Source organism: Monodelphis domestica, chromosome 5 (genome assembly GCF_027887165.1).
Source record: "Monodelphis domestica isolate mMonDom1 chromosome 5, mMonDom1.pri, whole genome shotgun sequence".
NCBI lineage: Eukaryota > Metazoa > Chordata > Mammalia > Didelphimorphia > Didelphidae > Monodelphis > Monodelphis domestica.
In genome coordinates, this window is record NC_077231.1 from 131,257,980 (window position 1) to 131,280,883 (window position 22,904).

The following is a 22,904-nucleotide window of genomic DNA, read 5'->3' on the forward strand; positions in this document are numbered from 1 at the left end:
GCAGCCTAAAAATACTTTCACCTGAAATACAAATTTAATTAAGCAAAAGTGGTTTATTAATTCTCACCATCATTGTTTTCTGTGGGGTTGAATTCAATCAAATAACATAGGAGCATTTTAGAATTGCATGTAAGTGTCCTTGCTTTGTATATTACTGGAAGACCCAGCAGCAGAAGGGATTATTACTAAGGGGTCTGGCACCCACCCACCCACTTAGCCTATTTTTGTTGTTGTCCTAATTGTTAAGCATCATAACCCTTAATGAAGTCAGGGCTTGTTTATATTTAGATATTGCCATTAATTTCCAAAACATCTTGTTATTTTTATATGACATCACCACTCATTTGAATGTGACTACATTCTAATTAATGTATCACAAATTTTTGTTGTTGCCAATATAAAAACATCATTTTACAGTAATAGAAATTTGTTTGACAGGGTCCAATCTACTCTTTGGAGGAAATGATGTTTGCTTAGAGCTAATTACTCTTTAGACTCCCTTAACCTCTTAAAGCTCCCTGAGGGGCTAACCCCAGACTCTAATTTTTGCCAATAATCAAGAGGTACTCCTTGGGAATTCTTTTGTTACTGCCAAAATTTCAAAAGTAAAGGAAGTAACACACATACAGGAAAAAAAAACAACCTTTCATCTTGACAGCAATGATGATAAAATGGTTCTTCTACATTGTGAGATTGTCCATCATTTACACCAAGAACCACAGAAAGTTTCCTTTTTAAAATTATCTATCATCTCTATCTATCTATCATCTCTATCTATCTATCTATCTATCTATCTATCTATCTATCTATCTATCTATCTATCTATCTATCTATCTATCTATCTATCTATCTATCTATCTATCTATCTATCTATCTATCTATCTATCCTGTCTGCCTGTCTGTCTGTCTGCCTGTCTGCCTGTCTAGCTAGCTAGCTAACTAGCTATCCAGCTATAGAGTCTCCAAGCAGGTTCATTCAGAAATGTCTCTTGAATTAGGATTGCTACTTAAACTGATTTGTGAATGAATGTATGTACGTGTGATACTTCTTCAAAAGAGTGAAATTATGGCTCTCGGTTTAATTTTTAAATGACAGAAAAGAGTTGGCTACTTAGAACCTACCCTTCTTTAGGAAGTCAAACAGAATCTCTTCCTCCGAACATATCTAAAGAGTTAGCGTCAACGGAAAACCAAGTCATTTGATCCCACATTTCTGAACTAAGATATTTCTTGCTCATTTCTTGTTCAGTGTAGCAGCTTTTCCTTCGTGCATCTTGCATAGGTACCAGTCAAGGGGTGAGGAGCAAGTAGTTCCAAGAGCTGCGCCTCCTCGGGGGTAGTGGCGAACACAAGGAAGAAGTCTGTTTTTCAGAATTGCCCTTAAAATTAAAAAAAAAAAAGGGGGGGGGGCGGAGAATGAGAAAAAAAGTGAATTAGAGGACGCGAATTTCTGGCTTTTTGGTATAGGATTACTTTTCTCACAAATGGCCTTGATCAAAGTGTGACTTTCCTTAGGCTTTGCATATGTTTGGTTCACAAAACTGTAAATCTCCGGGCCCTATACTGCACTAAAAGGCAAGGAAAAAAAAAAAAAGCACATCCCGTTTTCTCTCTTACCCTCCCTTCCTCTTTTCATTTCTTCCTTCCTCCTTCCCCCTTGCTGTTTTTTCTCTCGCAGAGTCTGTCTCCGACTGCGTTTAGCAACTTCATAATTATTCTCACATCCATTCATTCCCTTCCTTTACTTCCTTTCCCCTTCCCTCTCCACTTTTCAATTTCTTTTAACTGAGACTTAGACTGGGGCCCCCACCCTCATCCCGTTGCACAGCTTTCCTCCTTAACCCAGGGGAATGGCGATTCGCTTCTGGCTGCGGTGCTGGAACTGACTGTAAGCAGGAGAGGAAAGAGTGATAAAGAAAGTGCAGGGAGAAGAAAGGGGGGGTGGGGGAGTGGGGAGGCACTCCATCTGCTTTTGGAGCTCAGCTAACGGCTGAGGCCAGCACCACAGTAAGCTGTAGGGAGATGGCCTAGAGATGAACTAGTGCTTTTGACTTGTTCTGACTGCTGCTGCTCCTGCTTTGATTCCAGCCCTCTGCTACCACGCGAAGGATGCGTTTCACAGTTTTAAAAGATCGCAAGTTAGAAGCGACCCAGGAGAATGTGTATGAGTGAAGGAAGAGACTTTGGGGGGTGATTGGTTAAAAGCTCAAGAAAAGAGAGGTCAGGTCGTTTTCTCCCCTGCCAGCTTTGAACTTTCAAGAACTCTTTTGGTAGCATTCCCACTCACCCACCCCTACCCCCATTCTTCCCCCTCCTCCTTCCCTAGTAGCAATTAATTGTTTATTGTGGAGCTGCAACTTAAGGCGATTGGGAGTGTACAGGGGGTGTAAAAGAGAAAGAAATTAAGGCAGTGGTATCTGGCACCCCATTTGGTGCTTGGGTGAGTAAACCATGGTCCCGACCGGAGAGATTGCTAGTATCAGGGACGAAATCAGCATTGGTAGGGAGGTTCAGCGTCAGACCCCGGGGTCCGACTGCAACGGTTACTCTTTTAACGCAAAGCCTTTGCCCCTACGCCCTGCCAGCCCCTCGAGACCGCCCCGGGAACAGGGCTGCCAGATCCAATGGGGAGACTTGGTCCTGCACAAGCTACGGAGCTCCCGGAAACTTTCCTCTGCGCTATGCGCTGGCTCGCTCTCCTTTCTGCTGGCGTTGGTAGTGAGGCTGGTCCGAGGAGAGATCAGCTGTGACCTGGAGGAGAGTCAGGAGGAGGCGGAGGCGGCAGCGGCGGCGGCGGCGGCGGCGGAGGAGGAGGAGGAAGCTGCAGCCGCAGCAGCAGCAGCAGCAGCAGCAGCAGCAGCTGAAGGGGGCGTCTTAAATCTGCCTCGGGGAGGTCTGTTGAGCGGAGCCTGGCAGCTCAGCTTTGGGCTGCAGCCCGCGGCGCTGCTCTTCGGTTTCCTGTGCGCCTTCTTTTGGATGGGCTTGTACTTGCTCCGCTCAGGGGTCCGCCTGCCTCTCGCGCTCGTGTTGTTGGCCGCCTGCTGCGGAGGGGAAGCAATTGTCCACATCGGACTGGGAGTACGCGAAGATCACTTACTATCTCTCCCCGCCACGGGAGTGGTGCTCAGCTGCTTGGCCGCCGCGACATGGCTGGTGCTGAGGCTGAGACAGGGTATCCTCATGATCTTCTTGATTAGTGCGGTTAGGACCGCGTCCCTGATTTCCTTGGAGAGGGTCAAGGTCGCTTGGAGGCCGTACCTGGCTTACTCAGCCGGGGTAGTGGGTCTCCTTCTAGCCAGGTACCCGGAAAAAATCTTGCCCCAATCAAGAGGAGCGGTCGGGAGAGAGGATTTTGGCACCCAGCTGGTTGTAGGGACTAAAGAAGAGGTCCTGGTGTTTAAGAGGAGGAGGAGGTCCAGCTCCATGATCTCCGCCGAGATGTCCGGCTATGGCAGCAAATCTCATCGCAGAACCTCTCTTCCTTGCATACCTAGAGAACAGGTAAGGACTCCCTCACTCCTCTCGCGTTTGAAACGCAGTCCGGGTGAAGAAATAGGGGAAGGGTGGAGAGAATTGGAGTTCTGTGAACCACAGTGATAGTCATTGCCTCAGGAAGGGACAGAGACAAGGAAAGAGACAGCTAAAAGACTTTCAAATGGGCATCAGTTTCTCTGACACCGAGCACTTTGTCACTAAAACAACCACCAACATGGACTTGAGGCAAAAGAGATGATCTTAGAGGGTTGCTCACAGCTATTGCAACTTTTAAAATTTCCTACACCTGGCTTGGGCACCCATTATCAAACTCTCTAAAACGAGTTGACTTCCAGTCCTTCTTGATTTTGAAATAATATTTTGAATTGATGAAGTTTGGTTTTAAGTAGTGGACGACCTTTTCAAAATTTGACCTTTGTTGCATTTCTTCAACGATGGTATATTGGTGGAACAAAGCGTTCTCCATCAAAGCGTGTTTGAATCTGTGCTGTCAAAATAAAACTATGCAACTTTTCACAGTTTGTTAAAAGAGGACATCTGAGGTTGTACAAAAGCTTCTAAATATGCTAGAAATTTGTGTTTGTTTGTTTTTTTTGGTGGGGGGAGGGAGCAAATATTGTAGTATAAACTGGCACTAATTACTTATTTTGGTAATCATGCATTTCTGAATAGTTGGATTTTGGAAACAAGTTGAAGTGTTAATATGGTTTTGAAGGACAATTTGATGATTCATTTTTTCATAGGTTGGATTTAAAATAGTTCTGTATATCTAGGCAAACTATGTACATAGGTTAGAGGAAATACTGGTCCAGTATCATATTTTATAGCATATATGAATTCCTTTTTAAGTTTAAAAATTGCATAGCAATTAGCTTCCGTAGATCAGTGACCCAGCAATCATCATAGGAGTTCTTGAAAACTGAACTGTATAGCCATATTTAGAAAAACTTAAAAATAATTTAAGTAGGAAATGATTGTGCATGCTTTTGTGTAAATGTCATTGTGACAGAACCTCTGAAATTAGGAGTAGTTGAAGACAAAATGATGCTTCTTGGGTTCTAGTGTCTTTTCACTGCTGTTTTAAAGATTACAGTAAACATTTCCTGTTACTCGAAAAGAAACCAGCTTCATTTTAAATAGTGAATATCAATGAAAAATAATCATTTCATGTATTCAATTTGTATTTTGAACAGGTTTGGTACAGTGTCAAAGAGGGAACTTAAGGGATAAAAGGATTTCTATTACTTTCAACTTTTTAGACTAAATGAATGTTTGGATGACTGTTGACTGAGAGATTATTCTAAAATGAAAAAAAAAATCACCACCTTTCCCCCCAGATTCCTATCTGGTTTTGCAAGTAGTTGAGCATTTTCTGATTAATAGAGAATCACCATATGGTGTGGGTGGCCAGTTTTGTTTCTGGAAATAAGTTGATTACATATATTTGTGGTTGTTTATATCATTATTTGGCAGAGTAGTTAACAATATTATATGTCTCATGTTTGTTTTTAAATTAGGCTTACTTATTTAAAATTTTGTCTAGCTGAAATAAATATTAACTCAGTGTAAGCAAATTCCAGGAGTGTGGTACAAACCCCCAAACTGACTCAATCATTCTCAGTAGGAATTACAATAATACAAAGAAGATTAAGAAAATTAGATAAAGGGAAGACCAGCATTTATTTCTTTTTTTATAGATACATGGATTTATATCTTCCTACCCCTAGCATAATGGTCTAGCATATATGATCATTTCATTCATCAGAAGTTAGAAAAGAACAGCATATAAACAAACCATACATTTTTAAGGAAAGTTTGCATCTCCTTGATTTCATCTGACACAATCCCTTTCCAATGTATTTCATTCAGATATCTAAATTTAAATTCAAGAAGTTTCATTTTTTCATTCAGAGGTCAAGGTTCTATTTTTCTGTGTAGTAAATATTGAGTGTATTTAAGATAAGAAAAGTGTCTGAGTAAATCATGGCAGGTTTTTAATTACATTTTTCCTCCTTTTTATATTTACATTGATAAAGGAAAAATTTAACTCATTTAAATAAAATGATTGAGAATTTGAGACTTAAAATTGTTGATAATTGGGAAAGAATATTTCATGATTTTTTTTTGTCATGTGAAATGTGCATTTGAATTATCCTAAATTGTTAATCTCATTTGGTCACTATTATTAACTGCTTTATTTGTTAAAAATATCATTCAGTGTGCAAGTTTATCAGTGATGGTTCCTGACAAAACAAAAATTGCATTAAGGCTAAATTTAGGTCCTTGAAACTTTTCAGAAACTATGGGCAAGTGTTTCTCTTTTTAGAATAGTTTTTTTTTTTCAAAGAGAATGTGAGATACTTAAAATAGGATTAAGTACACATAAAATTAACATGGAGTAGTGCTTTATATTCAGGGATAGCATGTTCTATCAGCATAGGATTTTAGCCTCCACCAATGAAATCTTGGATCCAAACATTCCCCCAACCCACAAAAAATTGCTCAAAGATGTAAAGTTGATGAGGAAACACATAATAAATGACACACACAGAGAAGGAAAACATAGATGGTGTGAAGTATATACCACTATCTTTGACACTTTTTATAAACCTAGTAATTGGCCATTCCAAATATGCCCTAGGGCTTGTTAACTATTAATTATTTCCTTTTTGAAAAAAATTCTATTCTTTAAACTTGAAAAGGATCACAAAATACTGTGATAATAAATTGAACTTAGTCAGGAACTTTCAATAACAGTTTAGGAAAGTAGAGTATTTTGATGAACTTGATAAATTGTTTGGACCTTGACTGTCATAAATTGTAAGGGAGAGAGATCGTGAATTATAGCACTTTTCTTGTGCACCTTAAAGTGATCCTTCAGTTCCTTAGAAAATCTTTCTTCCCTCTTTCCATCCTTTCCTCCTTAAACTGCTCTAAGCCTCAGAAAAATAGGGACACTTTAAGGCAAAAGCCATAATCATCAGTTGAAAAGGTTAAGGGATTTTAGGAAGTGTAGTGACTACACTAGATTTGCACTAGATTTGACTTCAGAGGACCTGGTCACAAATCCCACCTGTGATGGTTATTATTTACCTTTTTTGGCCTCAGTTGCCTCAGCTGTTAAATGAGGGGACTGGACTAACTAACATCTGAGGTTTCTTCCAGCTCTGTGATACTGTGATAATTATCTACAACCACTCCTTAATTTTTACAGATGAAGGAATTCAGGGATCTAGGCAAGTTTAAGTGGCTTATTTGAGGTTAGGTAATAAGTGATGGAGTCAGGCCTTTAACTCAAGTTGTTAGGTTCCAAATTGAACTTGCATTTGAGTGTGCCATGCTGCTACCTTTTTCTTACAACAGAAACCAGCAATAGATTATAAGAGGTGTGCATTGGCATGTAGTTTTTAAGAGTTTATTTTTTCCATCAAATAATATGGTTGTCTATATAGCATAATTACATTTGAAAGAAAATTTTCTCAAATTCACTGAAGAACCAAACTATTAAATATCTATATACATAGCTATCTATATCTATATTTATATACATATATCTCACAGGCTATGAAACTGTAAAAAAGTTTGATAAACTGAATATTCAGGAAAATTGTCATGTGTGACCTATAAGTAATAGTACATGTTATACTTCAAGTGTATATCTTTTGTTAATGCATTTTTTTTAACATTTAGACTGTTTGAAGGAGATTTCATTTTTGTCTTTACATATCAAAGAAATGATTTACTGGTGAAGAAGCACTGCTTACAGTGACCACTTTATATTTCATTTGAAAGATTCATATACCAATACTATTGATTTTCCTGAAATTTTGATTTTTCACAGAAATGTATTTTGATTGTCAGAGTCATATGCATCTTCCATTTTTGTATGTCTTTATCCTTTAATTTCATATATTTGTGGCATTTAAAGGCAAAGGAGGCTGAATTTGTCATTGAGACAAGATTAAAATATGTAATGGAAAACATTTAAGTAAAAATTATTTTAAAAATTCAAATTGTTTCTACTACATGTTAGGGTCTAACTTTTTATTTTTAAAATTCTTAGGAAAAAAGTTATGGTAACTGAGCTAAAGTACAATTTTATCAAAACTTGGACACATTTGAAGCATGGGTGTAAATTGAAGAAGCAAAAGTAGCTGGAAAATTTTCCAGTGGGGAGAGGAAGGATACTTGGTTGACTGAACAGATGAGATCCTGTTGCAATTAGTGTTTTTGAAATTAACCTAAGCTGTGGCCATAACTTTCATTATTCAGACAAGACAAGTTTAATATGCCCTGTTTATATTCACATTCATGATTTTATTTCAATCACAACTTATGAACTATTTTAGTAGTACTAGGTTGTTTATAGTGGTAGAGACAGTACTGATGGGCTAATTTCATTTTGGTGACAAAATGAAATATGAATGTCAATATCATAAATGCCAACTCTTGAAAACAAAAGGGCAGAAATCCAATTTTTTTTTATTAGGGGTAAAGAAGAAGACTTTTTCCTTTCCTTTTTTGGGGGGAGGGTGACATTTTATAATTTCAGCTTTTGAATTTGGATGTTTAAGGTGTGATTTAAAAAAATTTAGTGGACAAGTCAGGGAATCTATATAATCTTAAAGAGTATGGAAAGAGTCAAAACAAGAACTTTCTTTTTTCTGTACTGAAAATAAAGTGTAAAAAGCAAAAAGCTATAGAACTGAAAGAAATTCTGTGTATTCTAGGCTGTCATGTTTAATTAAATAAACAGACCAGAACAGTGACTCTGTGTATGAAATACATTTTGAAAAGCCTAGGGGCTTTGAAAAGCTAGGGAAGCAAGAGGGAGTCATATTAGCATGAAAAAATATTCCTTACATTTTTAATGAGTGACATTTGTGTGAATTTTCAGTATCAGCTATTAAAGAATATAGTTTGTGGAAAGAATCAAGCTGGTTAACTTTTCATCTCTGGTTCTAAATGTAAAGCATTGAACCTAGATTCAGGAAGATCTTTAAATCTTGCCTTTAGCATTCATAAACTTTTTGTCTGTGGGAAAGTTTCTTAAACTTTTGGCCTCAGTTGCCTTATCTCTAAAATGGGGCTATTAATAGCAATTATCTAAGATTAAGTGAGATAAAGTTTGGAAATTCCTTACCCAAATTAAAGCTATATAATAAATTTTCTCTATTATTATGTATTGATAGAAGCAACACTGTAGAGTGATATCTTTGTGTTACTTTTCTGGGGTGTTTGGACTAAGGTTTCTTTTCTTGATTCTAAATAATTTGATTTTATGACAATTCAACATATACCATAACAGGTATAAAAATAATCTTTTTTGGATCCCCTTTTACAGATGAGGAAACTGGGCTCAAGAGGGTGACCTTTTCTGGGTTACATAGAAAGTAATGTCTAATATTTGAACTGAGGTCCTATGATACCTAGCTCAAAATCTTTCCATTATATAATATTATCTCCTTAATTTTCATTGAACACACATATTGCATCTATTTGAAATTTATTCTGTGGTTATGTCTACTAAACAACAATTACTTATTTGTTGGACATACAGGTTTTGTGAAAATAGGGATAATTTTAGAGAAAATAAAATTAAATCAATATAACATTTTATTTTGTGTAAGTTACCATTAATGTTGTTTGATAAGACTAGATAATAGAATTTTGGTGAAAATTGATGTAGAATCTGAAGAAAAATGATTTAAAAATAGCAATGAAGGGGACTTAGTATTCTCAGACTTCAAACTTTATTATAAAGCAATAATAAAAATTTTGACATTAGTTAAAAATAGAAACCAGTTTGATTTGCCATACGCAAGTATTTGCTGCCTTTTAATTGTACTGTCTAGAAAGTATGTGAGTGTGTGCTCTTGTGGTTTTCATAACTCTTCTGCCTTTTCATCAATGCTACAGTTTCTGAGTTTTTTTTCTGAGCTTTTTTCATAGTCCTTCTCTACTCTAATATTTGTAAGAGAACGTGAAAAATCACTGCTGTATTTGTAGCTTGTCACCTTTTGTAGAACAATAATTTCCCCCCTCTAACTAATGTAGTGATATTCTAAAAATTGGAATATTTACCAAACAGATAAAACAATAGTTCCTGTCTGTATCTAATAAAGATGCACTTTAGATGCAAAGCTACCTTTAAAAAAACACAGGTTTTCAAGTCTTTATAGATACTTTAAAAATTTCACCCCAATTGCTTACAAATAGCCTCCCCTTCATTCCTATCTTGTAAATATAAAAACAACAAAAGTGGTTCAGTAAAACCAACTGATACACCTACCATGTCCTGAGAGTATCTAACACTCATCACCCATTTTTTCTATTAAGAAAGGGTCAAGTCTTGATTCACTCTCCATCCTCAAGATTAATAATTACAACCAATGAAAATTCACCTGCCTTTTAGTGTTTTTTTAAAAAGATTATTGTAGCATATTCTTCTTCTTTCCTGTGTTTCTCCAAATTCTTCATATGTGCCATTACTTATCATGCAGTAATATTCCATGAAACTCATCCACAATTTGTTCAGACATCCTCCACTTGATTGGTACCTTTTTTGTTTCCAGGGTTCACTGTAACAAAAGTGCTGCTTTGAATATTTTGGTATATATGGAATGTTTCCTTCTGCTTTTTGATGGCTTTGGGCTGAGTGGCAGTGGTGGAATTGCGGGGGGAAAAGGGTATGAACAGTTTAATGACTTTTCTCACATAGTCCCAAATTGTTGTCCAGAACAGTTGGTCTGGTTCCCAATTCCATCAACAGTAGATTATTAGTGTGACTGTCTTCCCACCCTTCCCCAACATTGCCTACCTCTGTCTTTTATTATCTTTGCCAGTTTGAAAATGAGGTGAAACTTCAGAGTTGTTTTAATTTGTATTTCTTTTATTAGTGATTTGGAACACTTTTTCATGTGGTTATTGATAGTTTGCATTTCTTCTTTTAAAAACTACGTACATTCTTTGAACATTTATCTACTGAGGAATACTCTTTGGTCTTGTAATATTATCAACTCTAGATTTGGGTAACAAACATTTATCAGAGAGATTCAAGGTATAGATTTTCACCTCATTTGAGTTTCTTTTCTTAGTCTCAATTTAAGGACACTTTTCATGCAAAAGGATTTTCACATACTATAAATAAAGTGGTCTATTTTATCACTTATAATCAACTTTATTCTAGATTTTGACTTCATCTTGTATCCTCTGATATTGTGGTTGGTCATTATTCTAATTGGAGTTTCTAAGTCTAGTTTGTGTTTATGATTTTTTTCCCGCTATATAAATTGTTCTCCTGATTCTACTTTACTGTATTAGTTTATACAAGTCTTCCTGGGTTTCTCTGAAACTACTGCCTTCATAGTTCCTTACTGCACATTTAGATACAATAATTTGTTGAGTACCTCTTCTTTTTCCAGAAAAGAGGTGCTATAAATATTTTTATGACTTCTTAGAATTTGTTTTGCTTAAAATTAATCCATTCCTTAATTTATCATCCATCTTATTCCCTTCTACTCCCATTCCCCCTTTTCCTCTTTTTTTATCCGTTTAGTGTAATGTATTTTTTAACTTAACTGTGTGGATGCAAATTCTTTCCTTATTTGACAAGTTCAAATGAGACTGAAATTAAACTGTCACCAACTCCTTTCATCCTTTCCCCTTTCTCTGTGTAGAATTCTACTTATTGTACTTTGATTATGTGAGATAATTCTCCTCTCTTTCCTCCTCTTCTCCCCTCTTTTTTAAAGATGATCAAAGCAAAATATAACTATCCAAAGACACTTTGCCTAACTATAATCATTCTAAGGGGAGATGTATATCTCTTCCCATGTTAGACTATAAATAGCTTATCTTTATTTAGTCCCTTATCATCATTCATATTTTCCTTCTTATGTTTCTCTTGACTCTTATTTGCACATCAAGGTTTCCACGAATTTTTGCTCATTTCATCTTCTATTTCATTAAAGGCCCATTTTTTTCTTTTGCAGGGTCATACTCTGTTATACTGTGTATGATATTTTCTATGTAAGGTATTCTTGGTTCTAAGCCTATATGTGTTACCTTCTGGAACAAGATATTCCAGGCTTTCCTATCCTGCATGGAAGTGGATGCTAAATTGTGTGTACTTAGTGTTTGATTTTTTTTTCTGACTCTTAGGATTATTTCTTATTTTATCTGGACACTGAATTTTGGTTACAATGCTCCTTGGATTTTTAATTTTAGAATTTCAGGAAGAGTCTGGTAGTTTTTATTTCTATTTTGATTCTTACTCTAAGCAGTTTTCTTTTAAGATTTCTTTGAAATAATATATTTAGGACCTTTTCTGTTGTTTTGACATAACTGTCAGAGACTCCACTGATTTTTTAGTGATCTCTTTGACCTCATTTAGATGTCAGTTGTCTTTGCTATAACATACCTTATCCTATTTTTTCAGTCTTTTGAATTCATTTTAATATTCCTTGCATCATTGAGTCATTGAATTTTGTTGGGTGACAGATTTTTAGTGAATTCATTTGCTGGGCAATTCTTTTGTATCTCTTCTACCAAGTTTCTAATACCTTTTCCAATTCTTTCTTCCATAGCGCTCACGTCATTTCCATTGTTTCCTCTTGTGATCTTACTCCATCATGTAAAAAATGTGTCTAACTCTTAAAAAATCCTTGCTTTATTTCTTTCAGTAATCTGGGTAGAACTTGTGCCCAAACTATGTTACTCTTGGAAGCTTTATTTGTAGCTAATTTCTCTCCACTCTCTTCTTGGTTTGTATCTGCAGTGTCCCTGTCATCATTATAGTCTTATTTTTTTTCTTCAAGTTGTTTTCTTGATATTTCTTGTTTCTTACATTACCATTATATCCTTCCCCTCCCAGAATGTGAAGTAAACTGAACCAACAAAATACAAAATAACTACAACAATGCAAGTGGAAGGAATACCACTGCCAAAAAATCAAAGCTGAATGTAACAAAATTATGAAGATCAAAAGATATTCAAATGAAGAGATTTGATAAGACACCCCTCTATCTACCTGAATTGTGAAGGTAGTAGTCCCCAGGTGTTACACATTGTACAAGTTGTGTTGACTTTTTTCTTTCTCTCTGAAAAATAATTTTTAGCCTGTGGGATGACTGGGACTTATACCCAGTGTACATATACTCTTGGCTTTTTTACCCACTTTCCTTTCTTTTTTGTTCCATGTAGTTTTCATATGAGTTAATATCTTACATAGCTCTCCCTTTTTCCCCACTTACTGTTTGGCTTTTAGTTGTATAGATAGCCACCTGAGCCAAAGCTTGAGACCTTTTGTGGTCTCACTGACCTTGGGGCATTTGAACGAATGAATAAAGGTCTCTAAGAAGTTTTTAAAAATTACTTCATGCAGAAGTTTCCTATCTTTTATTTTCTCCTTCCAAGTGTAATTACTTTTTTTGGGCATTTCTTGATATTTTGAAGTGGTTGAATATAGCAGTTAGGATGTAAGTGCCTGGTTCTTCTGTCTTACCAGAATTACTACTCCAAAGATTGATAACTTTGTTTCTTCATCATTGCTAATTTTTTCGTTTTATATATTTCTCATATTTCCACTATAGAAGCTGAAATTAATATTTTCATTTTTTCTTAGTTTAACATCTTTTGTAGTTTTAAGTATGAGTTTGAATTTTGGATTTTCTTTGGAATTAAACTGTGCCTATAAGAATGTAAGATGTATACTTTACCATTGATCCTTTCAGAGAAGAGAAAATATGGATCCCAACAAAATCATGTAATAATTATTTGAGTTGCTATATCATATATGTTGACTTTTTAGACTGTAGTATGCTGTTATATTGAAAAGCAATGAATTTCATTACTGAATTCTATTTTGCTGCCTCTGTGCTGAAATCTTCCTAAACATCCAGCCTTCAGTTGATCCCACAGTTCCCTCAGTGTGTCTCTACTTGTTGCTTTGTGCAGAGGGGGTTCAGAGAAGACTTGCATCTCTGCTATGAAGGCTTATCAAGCATTTTTCAAGGGTTGCTTTCTTACTTTGTTGTCCACCTGCTACCCAGCTCTCACTTGTTATTCTAAAAAGCTGTGGCATCTGCAGCAGCCACACCCCAGTAAAACTATCTCAGCAGGTGGGCTAAACCAGGTTGAAGGTAACCAGCAGGCTTCACACCTGTCAATGAGTTAGAGGTTGGTTCCCCCAGGCATGTGAAAACTTCCTCTAAGAAAGGGCCAGATGACAACCATTTGTTCCAGCGGCCAGAAAGGTGGCAGAATTAGGTGTTGTGGAGTCATCCACTGTACCTTGAGCCATTGCCAGTTATTTTTATTTTTGTTTTGCCATTGGACTTGGATAATTCTGGAAGGAAAAAGTAAGACCAATAGCTTTGTGCAATTCTGCCTCTCTTAAATCCAGTTTATGTGCAAATTAGAGGACACCACATGTGATATTTTAATTTGCTTCAAATACAGAGGTCAACAACCACTTGTTGCTTCTATACTTTCTCAGAGTCAAATTTTCATTTTTGAAATATGAATTCAGATTCCATCATTTGACAAAAGTATTCTCCTCAAAGCAACCAGTGGTCTCTTAATCACAAAATAAGATGGTCTTTTCTTCATTTTTATCATTATAGACTTCTCTGCAGCATATGAAACTGTCATCTACCTCGTTGAGTTTCACTTCATGACAAAAAAACTCACTCTTCATGAAATTCTCTTCCTGTTTACCATTGTCTGGTAACCTGCATATTTCTAGGAACTCTGCTTTGTATGCTCCCTTTTGGGGATTTCAGCATCTCTTGTGGCTTTAAGTATTATTGTATGGAACTGACTCTCAAATTTATCTATCCCACATCAAAGATATCAGTTGGATATCTTTGCCTAGTTGTCCCATAGATATCTCAACATAGTATGTCTATTGCAGAAGTCATTGGCATTCCTCACTAAGATCATTTAAATCATCTTCCTTGTTTCTGTTGCAATGACCACCATTCCTTCAATCCTCCAGATTAATGTTCACAGAGTCATGTTCTTGTGTTCTCTTTCACACCTTATAGCCAGTCAGTTTTCTGGTCTTGTCTATTTGATCACTGCATATAACTTCTCTTCCCTGTTCTTCTTAGACACCCAACCACTACCCTAGTTCAAGTCCTTGTCACCTATAATATTATAGTATCCCAGTTTCTTTCTTTCCTAATCCATATTCACATAATTGCCAACTTTTTTCCCCCAAAGCACAAGACTACCCACATTCTTCTGCTGTTCAAAAAACTTTAGTAACTCCTTATTTTATTGTTGTTTAGTCATTTAAGTTTTTTCTCACTTTTTGAGAACCATTTTGAGGTGTTCTTGGCAAAGAGATTGAAGTGGTGTGTCGCTTCCTTCACCAAATCCTTTTAAAAATGAAGAAACTGAGGCAAACTGTCAGGTGACTTGCCCAACTGTATGAAAGGTTATGGGCAAGTCGTGATTTATATCCTTGAAGGACATATCCACATTATATCATAGATCTTTCTTGATATATTTGTTACTAGTAAAAAGTTTTGGACACATTCTATACCTAGCATGGGTGCTTAAAAACAAAACAAAACACTAGTGGCTATATATAAACAGAACCAAAATATTTTAAGCAACAGTAACATTAGGAAATATTTCCTTAGAAAACTGAGAATACTTTTTGTGAGCCAGTCAACAAACTAAGGAAAAGAGTTCTACAAATGTTATTGTTACTGAGAGAGAAAAATGTAATATAGAAACGTCATAGTTTAATGAAAGAGATGTGTTCTACTTTATAGCACTTGTGAAAACTTTTCAGACTATCAGTTTTATGTATTCTTGTTAGAGGGATTTTGCTATTTTGATTCCCTTTAAAACATTATATCTCCTGATGACTTTTCATCAAGAGATATATTGGTCACCTGCCTTTTTTTCCTTACAGAATTCCTTCACATGTGACACTTTTAAAAAAAGCTTCATTGAAAAATTACCAAATACCTCAAGTGTTCAGAGCACGATTGTATGGACTTGGCAAGATACACTTCCTTTAAAAAATTTTAAATGTACTATACATGTTGGCTATAAATACTTAGGTTAGATTCCTGGGGTTCTGCAATATGTGGAAAATGGTAGTATGAGAGAATTTTGATGACAGTATAATTTCCCATACTGCCAAAATGTTATATTATAAACTCTCTAAAAAGGATTAATTCCTTTTTCCTTTTATTTTAAATTCCTAAAAATATTTTCTACTATTGATGGTACTTTTTCTTCATCCTCTCTGTTCCCTTCCAATACTCATGTGATATATAAAAACTTCTTAAAATTTGGTTTGGTTTGTAAAACACTTATTTCAAGCACTGGACTTTGATCTGTGAGTATATCAATGCTCAAATTAACAAATATTTGATGAATGCTCATCATATGCCAAAGCACTATTGTAGATACAGACAAATGTTGCACAAGATTTCCATCACTGCAAGAAGAGATTGGTTCATATTTTGTGTTCAGTGCCTAGCACCTGACACATAATAGGTCCTTAATAAGTGTTTGTTAGTTGATTGAGTCCTCCCCTACCATCTTATAACCTAGCAGTAGGGAAATGAAGTATAAGTAAGTGCTAATAAAAAAAAAATTCAGAAAACAATAGATGATATTTCTCAGCTAATAGTTTGGATAGATAGTTTAGTTCTCAAAACTAGAGTATGAGATAATGGCAAAAGAGCATTTAGTTGATATAGAATATAATGAACCATGAATGCACATTGAATATTTTTCCCTGCTATATTTATGTAATGTTTTGACAGTTTAGAGCCTACTATTGAATCCTTTTAAATGTTTAATTAAATCATCTGATTTAAGTAGAGTGCTAGTATTCATCCTGACCTTTTTTTTTTCTTCCTTGAGAAAAGAAACTCAAGGACACCTAAACTTTTATAGTAGTGTGATAGCTTACATTTATGGAGTACAAACTGCCTAATTTGATCTTCACAAGGTAGACAGCACTAGGACTTTCATCTATGTAAATGAAGAGAAAGTAGGAGGCTTATATAGGTTAAATTAGATCCTCAGAGACAATAAGTGGTGGATTATATGATTTATAATGAGCAGGGACTTTTGATATAATCCAAGTTTCTCATTTTAAAGATGAGGAAACTGAGCCCCAAAGAAGTTAAATAGCTTTCTCAAGATTTCAAAGATAAATAAGTAGTAAAACTGGGCCTTAAACTGATGTCTTCTAACATGTCTGGCACTGATTCTGTTACAGGATTTGGCTTACTTCCAGTTCTCTTCTTGGACTTTGATATGTTGCTGGGATAAAGTGAGATAGGAAGAAATTCAGGCAAGAGTTGATAAAGTGTTGGGTCTGGATCTTCATATAGGGGCAAAGGACAGAAAACAGTCCTAGTTTGATGGACAGATTTCATAAGATTGCCTTGGAAAAACCCTAAAACATCTCATAGAATGTCTTCCTCTCATTAGGTTGTACCTTGGTAACCTCTGGAATGTATGAATTTTTTGAACTTTAGTTCTTTACATAAAATAAATGTTAATTGCCTTCCAAAGTCTAGCTTCATGTTGATCAGATAAAGACTAAGCAGAATATTTAATCCTTCTCTTAAGAATGATAATAATTTCATTATAGCTTTTTACCAGAAATTAAGCTCGTTTTAAGTATCAAAGCTACTGAGAGAGAAAAATCTTTCCTTTTCAAAATTACATTTCAGATGCAAGTACAAAAATAACCTTGGTTGTATTTGTTCAACTAAATTGACTTATTGACTACTAATGTATTCCTGAATGATTTGTATCTGAAACATTAATATAATTCCTAATAAACCTTATCATTTTGAAGTTAAAAAGCTTAATTTTGAGAAATTACAAACTAACTTACTTTAAGTAGTTTGTTACACATGTAAATAGTTCTGAAATGGCTTTTTTCCAGGTAGGTGTGCTAAAATGAATCATTGATGTGGACGTTCCCTCCAGCACTGCAGATTGCAGCAATTCATGCTTGCCTCAAATCAGTGACTTTTGTCCATCACTTTGCTATGTGCAAAAATCCTTGTATTTCATCAATGACCTGATTATAACAGTGGCATCCATTGGCATGTCTATATATATTATTCTTTACTCACTTCATGACTACTTCATCTTTTTTTACTCAGATATTCCCTTGACATAATTTTTAAATAAAATTTATTTCCAAGTATCTCAAACCCTCCCTCCCCTCCCCAAACCATAGGACGCATCTTCTGGCAAAAAGATTTGTATATATTGATTATGTCTTTTGTGTTTCCATTTTTCAGTTCATACTCATTTCAGTTAATTTTACGTTTTCTTTCAGTTCATTCTCAGGTGAACATTGATAATTTATTCTTCAAATATTAAATATAAAGCTGAATATAATTTTCTTTTGGTTCTACTCATTTCATTCTACATTTTGTCACATGGACAATGGAATTTCTGGGTCTAAGGGTATAAACAGTTTTATAGCTCTTTGGGCATAATTTCAAATGAATCTCTAACATGGTTGGAGCAGTTCACACTTACATCAACAGTATTTTAGTATCCCTACTTTTCCACATCTTCTTCATTATTTGTCTTTTTGCCTTTCCATCATTTTAGCCAATCTGATTGATGTTTGATGATACCTCAGAATTGTTCTGGTTTGCATTTTTCTAATCAATAGTGATTGAGAGCATTTTAAAATTTACCTATATATAGCTTTGATTTTTTCATCTGAAAATTGTCTATTCATATCTTTTGCTCATTTATCAATTGGGGGATGGCTCTTATTTCCATAAATTTGACAAAGTTCCCTTTATATTTTAAACGAAGCCTCTGTTTGAGAGACTATGAAAATATCTTCCACTTTTCTGCTTTTTTTCTATCTTGTTAACATTTATTTTATTTGTACTAAAACTTTTTAATTTAATGGACTCAGATTTATCCATTTTACCTCTCACAATGTTCTCCAACTCTTGTTGATTCATAAATTCCTTTCCTATCCATAGATCTGATAGGTAATATATGGTCTATATCTAGTTTCTACCAAACTACTTTCCAGTTGTCCCAGCAATTTCACCAAATGTGATTTTTTTTATCCCAATAGTCTGGATCTATATAATTTTATCAAATAAAAGTTACTATAATCTTTTAAAACAGTTTGTAGTTCTGTTCTGTTCCACTGGTGTACCTTTCTGTTTCTTAGCCAATTTCAGACACTTTTGACAATTATTGCTTTATAATACAGTTTAAATCCTGTACTGCTAAACCACCTTCCTTTGTAATATTCACTAATTTTTTTGATTATCTTGATCATTTGTTTTTCCAAATGAATTTTATTTTTTTCTACTTCAATAAGGTAAGTTTTTAGTAATTTGGGATGGCATTGAATAAGTAAATTAATTTAGGTAGGCTTGTAATTTAATTATATTGGCTCTGCCCATTCATGAATAATTAATATTTCTTTATTTAGATCTGACTTTATTTCTATAAAAGAGTTTTATAATTATGTTCATGGATTTTCTGGATTTTGTTTGTCAGGTGTCCTTTCAAGTTTTTTTTATTTAATCTATGATTATTTTGAATGGAGCATTTCTATATCTTCTTGAAGGTCTTTGTTAGTAATATATAAAAATGCTGATAATTGCTATGAGTTTATTTTATATCCTGATACTTTACTAATATTGTTGATAGTTTCTACTAACTTTTTAGTTGAATCTCTAGGATTTTTCACACAAACTTTTATATTGTCTGTAAAAATACATAATTTTATTTCTTCTTTGAATATTCTGATTCCTTCCATGCCTTTTTCTTCTCTTTTTGCTACTGCCAGTGTTTCTAATATTATGTTAAATAGTATTGGTGAAAGGACATAGTTGTTTTACTCAATCTTACTAGGAATTTGATTTATCTTCATTACAAATAATACTTTGATTGCTTTAGGTAGATGCTTCATATTATTTTAAGAAAAATCCATTTGTTGTAGTCTTCTAGCAAATATTTTATTTAGCATTTTTGCATCCATGTTCATCAATGAAATTGGTCTCTAATTTTCTTTCTCAGTTTTTGTTCTTTCTAGTTTAGGTATTAGTACCATATTTGTTTCATAAAAGGAGCTTGATAAAATTCCTTCTTTACCTATTTAAATTATTTATTTGATAGTAGAATTAGTTGATCCTTCATTTTTCTCTCTCAACTGAACCTATGATTTTATTTTATTTTTTTAATTTATAAAGATATTTTATTTTTACCTATTACATACAATAACACATTTCCACATAAGTTTTCCAAAATCATATGATCCAAATTACCTCCCTCTTTCTCTTCCCTCTTACCTCCCTGAGCTGGTAAGCAATTTGATCAGGTTTATACTTGTATTATGCAAAACATATTGTCATGTTGAAAATTTTTGTAAGAGAATAACCACATAAAACCAAAACCCCCAAACCCCAAAGTGAAAAATCACATGCTTTGATCTGCATTCAAATTCTAACAGTTCTTTCTCTGGAAATGAATAGCATTCTTTGTCATGAGTCTCTCAGAATTGCCCTGCATCATTGTTTTGCTGAGAGTAGCTAACTCTTATCACAGTTGATCTTTCCACAATATTGCTGTTACTGTATATAATGTTCTGGTTCTGCTCATTTCACTCTGTATCAGTTCATGCAGGTCTTTCCATATCTTTCTGAAATCATGCTTACAGTATAGTAATATTCCATCACCATCATATACCATAAATTGTTCAGCCATTCCTCAATTGACAGATATCCCTTCAATTTCCAATTCTTTTTACCACAGAAAGAACAGCTATAAATATTTTTGTACAAATAGATCCTCCCCCCGCCTCCTTTAAAATCTTTGGGATACAGATCTAGTAGTGGTATTACTAGGCCAAAGGGTATATGCCATTTGGGCATATTTTCAAATTGCCCTCCAGAAATGGTTGGATCAGTTCACAAATCCACCAACAATACATTAATGTCCCAATTTTGCCACAGCCCCTCCAACATTTATCAGTCTTTTATTGTCATATTGTCCAATCTGATAGGTGTGAGGTGGTACTTCGGAGTTATTTTAACTTGCATTTCTCTTATCAAATGGGATTTGAAACACTTTTTTTATGATTATTGATAGCTTTGATTTCTTCTACTCTCAATTAGAGAATGGCTTGTATTCTTATAAATTTAACTCTGTTCTATCTATATTTCAGAAATAAGACCTTTATCAAAGAAATCTGTCATAATTTCCCCCCATTTTGTTTCCTTTCTCGTTTGATTACATTGGTTTTGTTTGTACAAAACCTTTTAAATTTAACATAGTCAAAATTATTCATATTATATCTCTTAACTTTCTCTCTCTCTTGTTTGGCCATAAATTCTTCTCTTCTCCATAGATATGACAGGTAAACTATTCTATATTCTCCTAATTTTCTTATAATATTACCCTTTATGTCCAAATCATTTTGAACTTAGTTTGGTAAAGGGTGTGAGATATTGGTCTATAACTAATTTTTGTCATACTGTTTTCCAGTTTTCCCAGAAGTTTTTCCCAAATAGTGCCTTCTTATCCCCAAAGCTGGGATTTTTGAGTTTATCAAACATTAGATTGCTAAAGACATTTACCCCTAATCTATTTACATGATACACAATTCTATTTCTTAGTCAGTACCAGAGTGTTTTTATAAGTACTATTTTATTGTACAGTTTAAGATCTGGTGCTGCTAATCCACCATTATTCACATTTTTAATTTTAATTCCCTTATTGTTCTTGATCTTGATCTTCTGTTCTACCAGATAAATTTTGTTATTGTTTTTTTCTGATGATTTTTGATAGTTTGATTGGTATAGAACTAAATAAGTAAATTAATTGAGGTAGGACTGCCATTTTATTTACCCATGAGCAATTAATATTTTTCCAGTTGTTTAGATGTAACTTTATTTTTTAAATGCTTTGTAATTGTGTTCATATAATTCCTCTATTTGTCTTGGCAAATGTATTCACAGGTATTCTATATTTTAACTTTTTAAATGGATTTTAATGGAATTTCTCTTTCTAATTCTTTCTGCTGGACTTTGTTGGAAATATACAGAAATACTCATAATTTATGTGGGTTTATTTTGTATCCTGCAACTTTGCTAAAGTTATTATTTCATATTGTTTTTTAGTTGATTAGTTAGTCTTTAAAAGTTTGATAGACTATACTTGTGAATCCACCTGCTCCTTATTTTTTTTAAGGAAGTTCATTTATGGCCTGTTCCAATTTCTTTTTTCTAAAATAGGTTCATTTAGATATTCTATTTCCTCTTTTGATAGTCTAGACTAGGCAGTTTATATTTTTGTATGTATTTTCCAATTCACTTATGTTGTTAAATTTGTTGACATGTAATTTAGCAAAATAACTCATAATAATTGCTCTAATTTTATCTTCATTTGAAGTTATGTTCACTCTTTTCATATTTAATGTTAGGTATTTGGTTTTTCTTCACTTTAAAAAATCATATTAATCAATGGTTTATCTGTTTTGCTGATTTTTTTCATAAAAACAAACTCCTACATTTATTTATCAATTCAATGTTTTTGCATTCAGTTTTATGCTCTTGAATTTAATTTTTAGAATTCCTAATTTGATATTTAGTTGGTGATATTTAATTTGTTCCTTTCTAAGTTTTTAAAATTGCACTCCCAATTCATTGATCCATTTGTTTTTCTATTTTTTTTAACATAAGCATTTAAAGATATAAATTTTCCTCTACTGCTTTTGCTTTGCTTCCTGAGATACTGCTGTATCTCACAGGTTTTGGTATGTTGTCTCATTATTATCATTCTCTTTAATAAAGTTACTTATTGTTTCTAGCTGAGAAGATATACTCTTTTCTGTTTCTATTCACTTCTTTCCAGATAGGTATCATATTGAACTTATCTAAGAGTTTATTCATCTGACATCTTTTTCTATGGTTCTTCTTTATAGTTCCTTATTTATTTGGTGAAAGTGATTGCAATACATAATATGCACCTCTCCATTGCTCTCTAAATGATCATATCTCACTATATAGTGTTCATGTACTCATCGCTATACTATGCTTTTTGTATTTCTTTTATTAGTATTTCTTTTTATTTTATTATTATTTATTCTATTTTTATATTTTTGTTTATTTTATTTTATTATTTAATTGTGTGCTTGATTTGTCCATTTTCATTGTCTAAGGTAATATATGTATTTACTGAAGGGCATGTTTTAGAGGTAGTTCTTTTAATAGTATTTCACAGTCTGGAAAAATCAGCATTTTAAATTTATTTGTTTTTTCCTGCATGGGTGGTTGAACCAAACTACAAATGGTTATGGATCTCTTCCAGGTGGCTAAGAAGCATTATGGGATTTGGTGAAACCCCATCAATGTTATCCACAAGCAGGG

The 22,904-nt window shown here is 34.1% G+C and overlaps 1 protein-coding gene across 1 annotated transcript in view; it reads left to right on the forward strand.

Moving 5' to 3' along the window:
* The first annotated feature begins 1,953 nt into the window (after positions 1-1,953).
* The window catches only part of PDE3A (phosphodiesterase 3A), a 345,376-nt gene continuing 324,425 nt past the window's right edge, over positions 1,954-22,904 (forward strand). The window contains exon 1 of the mRNA XM_001365787.4: positions 1,954-3,501. Coding sequence (XP_001365824.2) covers positions 2,452-3,501 — 1,050 coding nt within the window. The 5' untranslated portion in view covers positions 1,954-2,451. The remainder of the gene's footprint in view (positions 3,502-22,904) is intronic.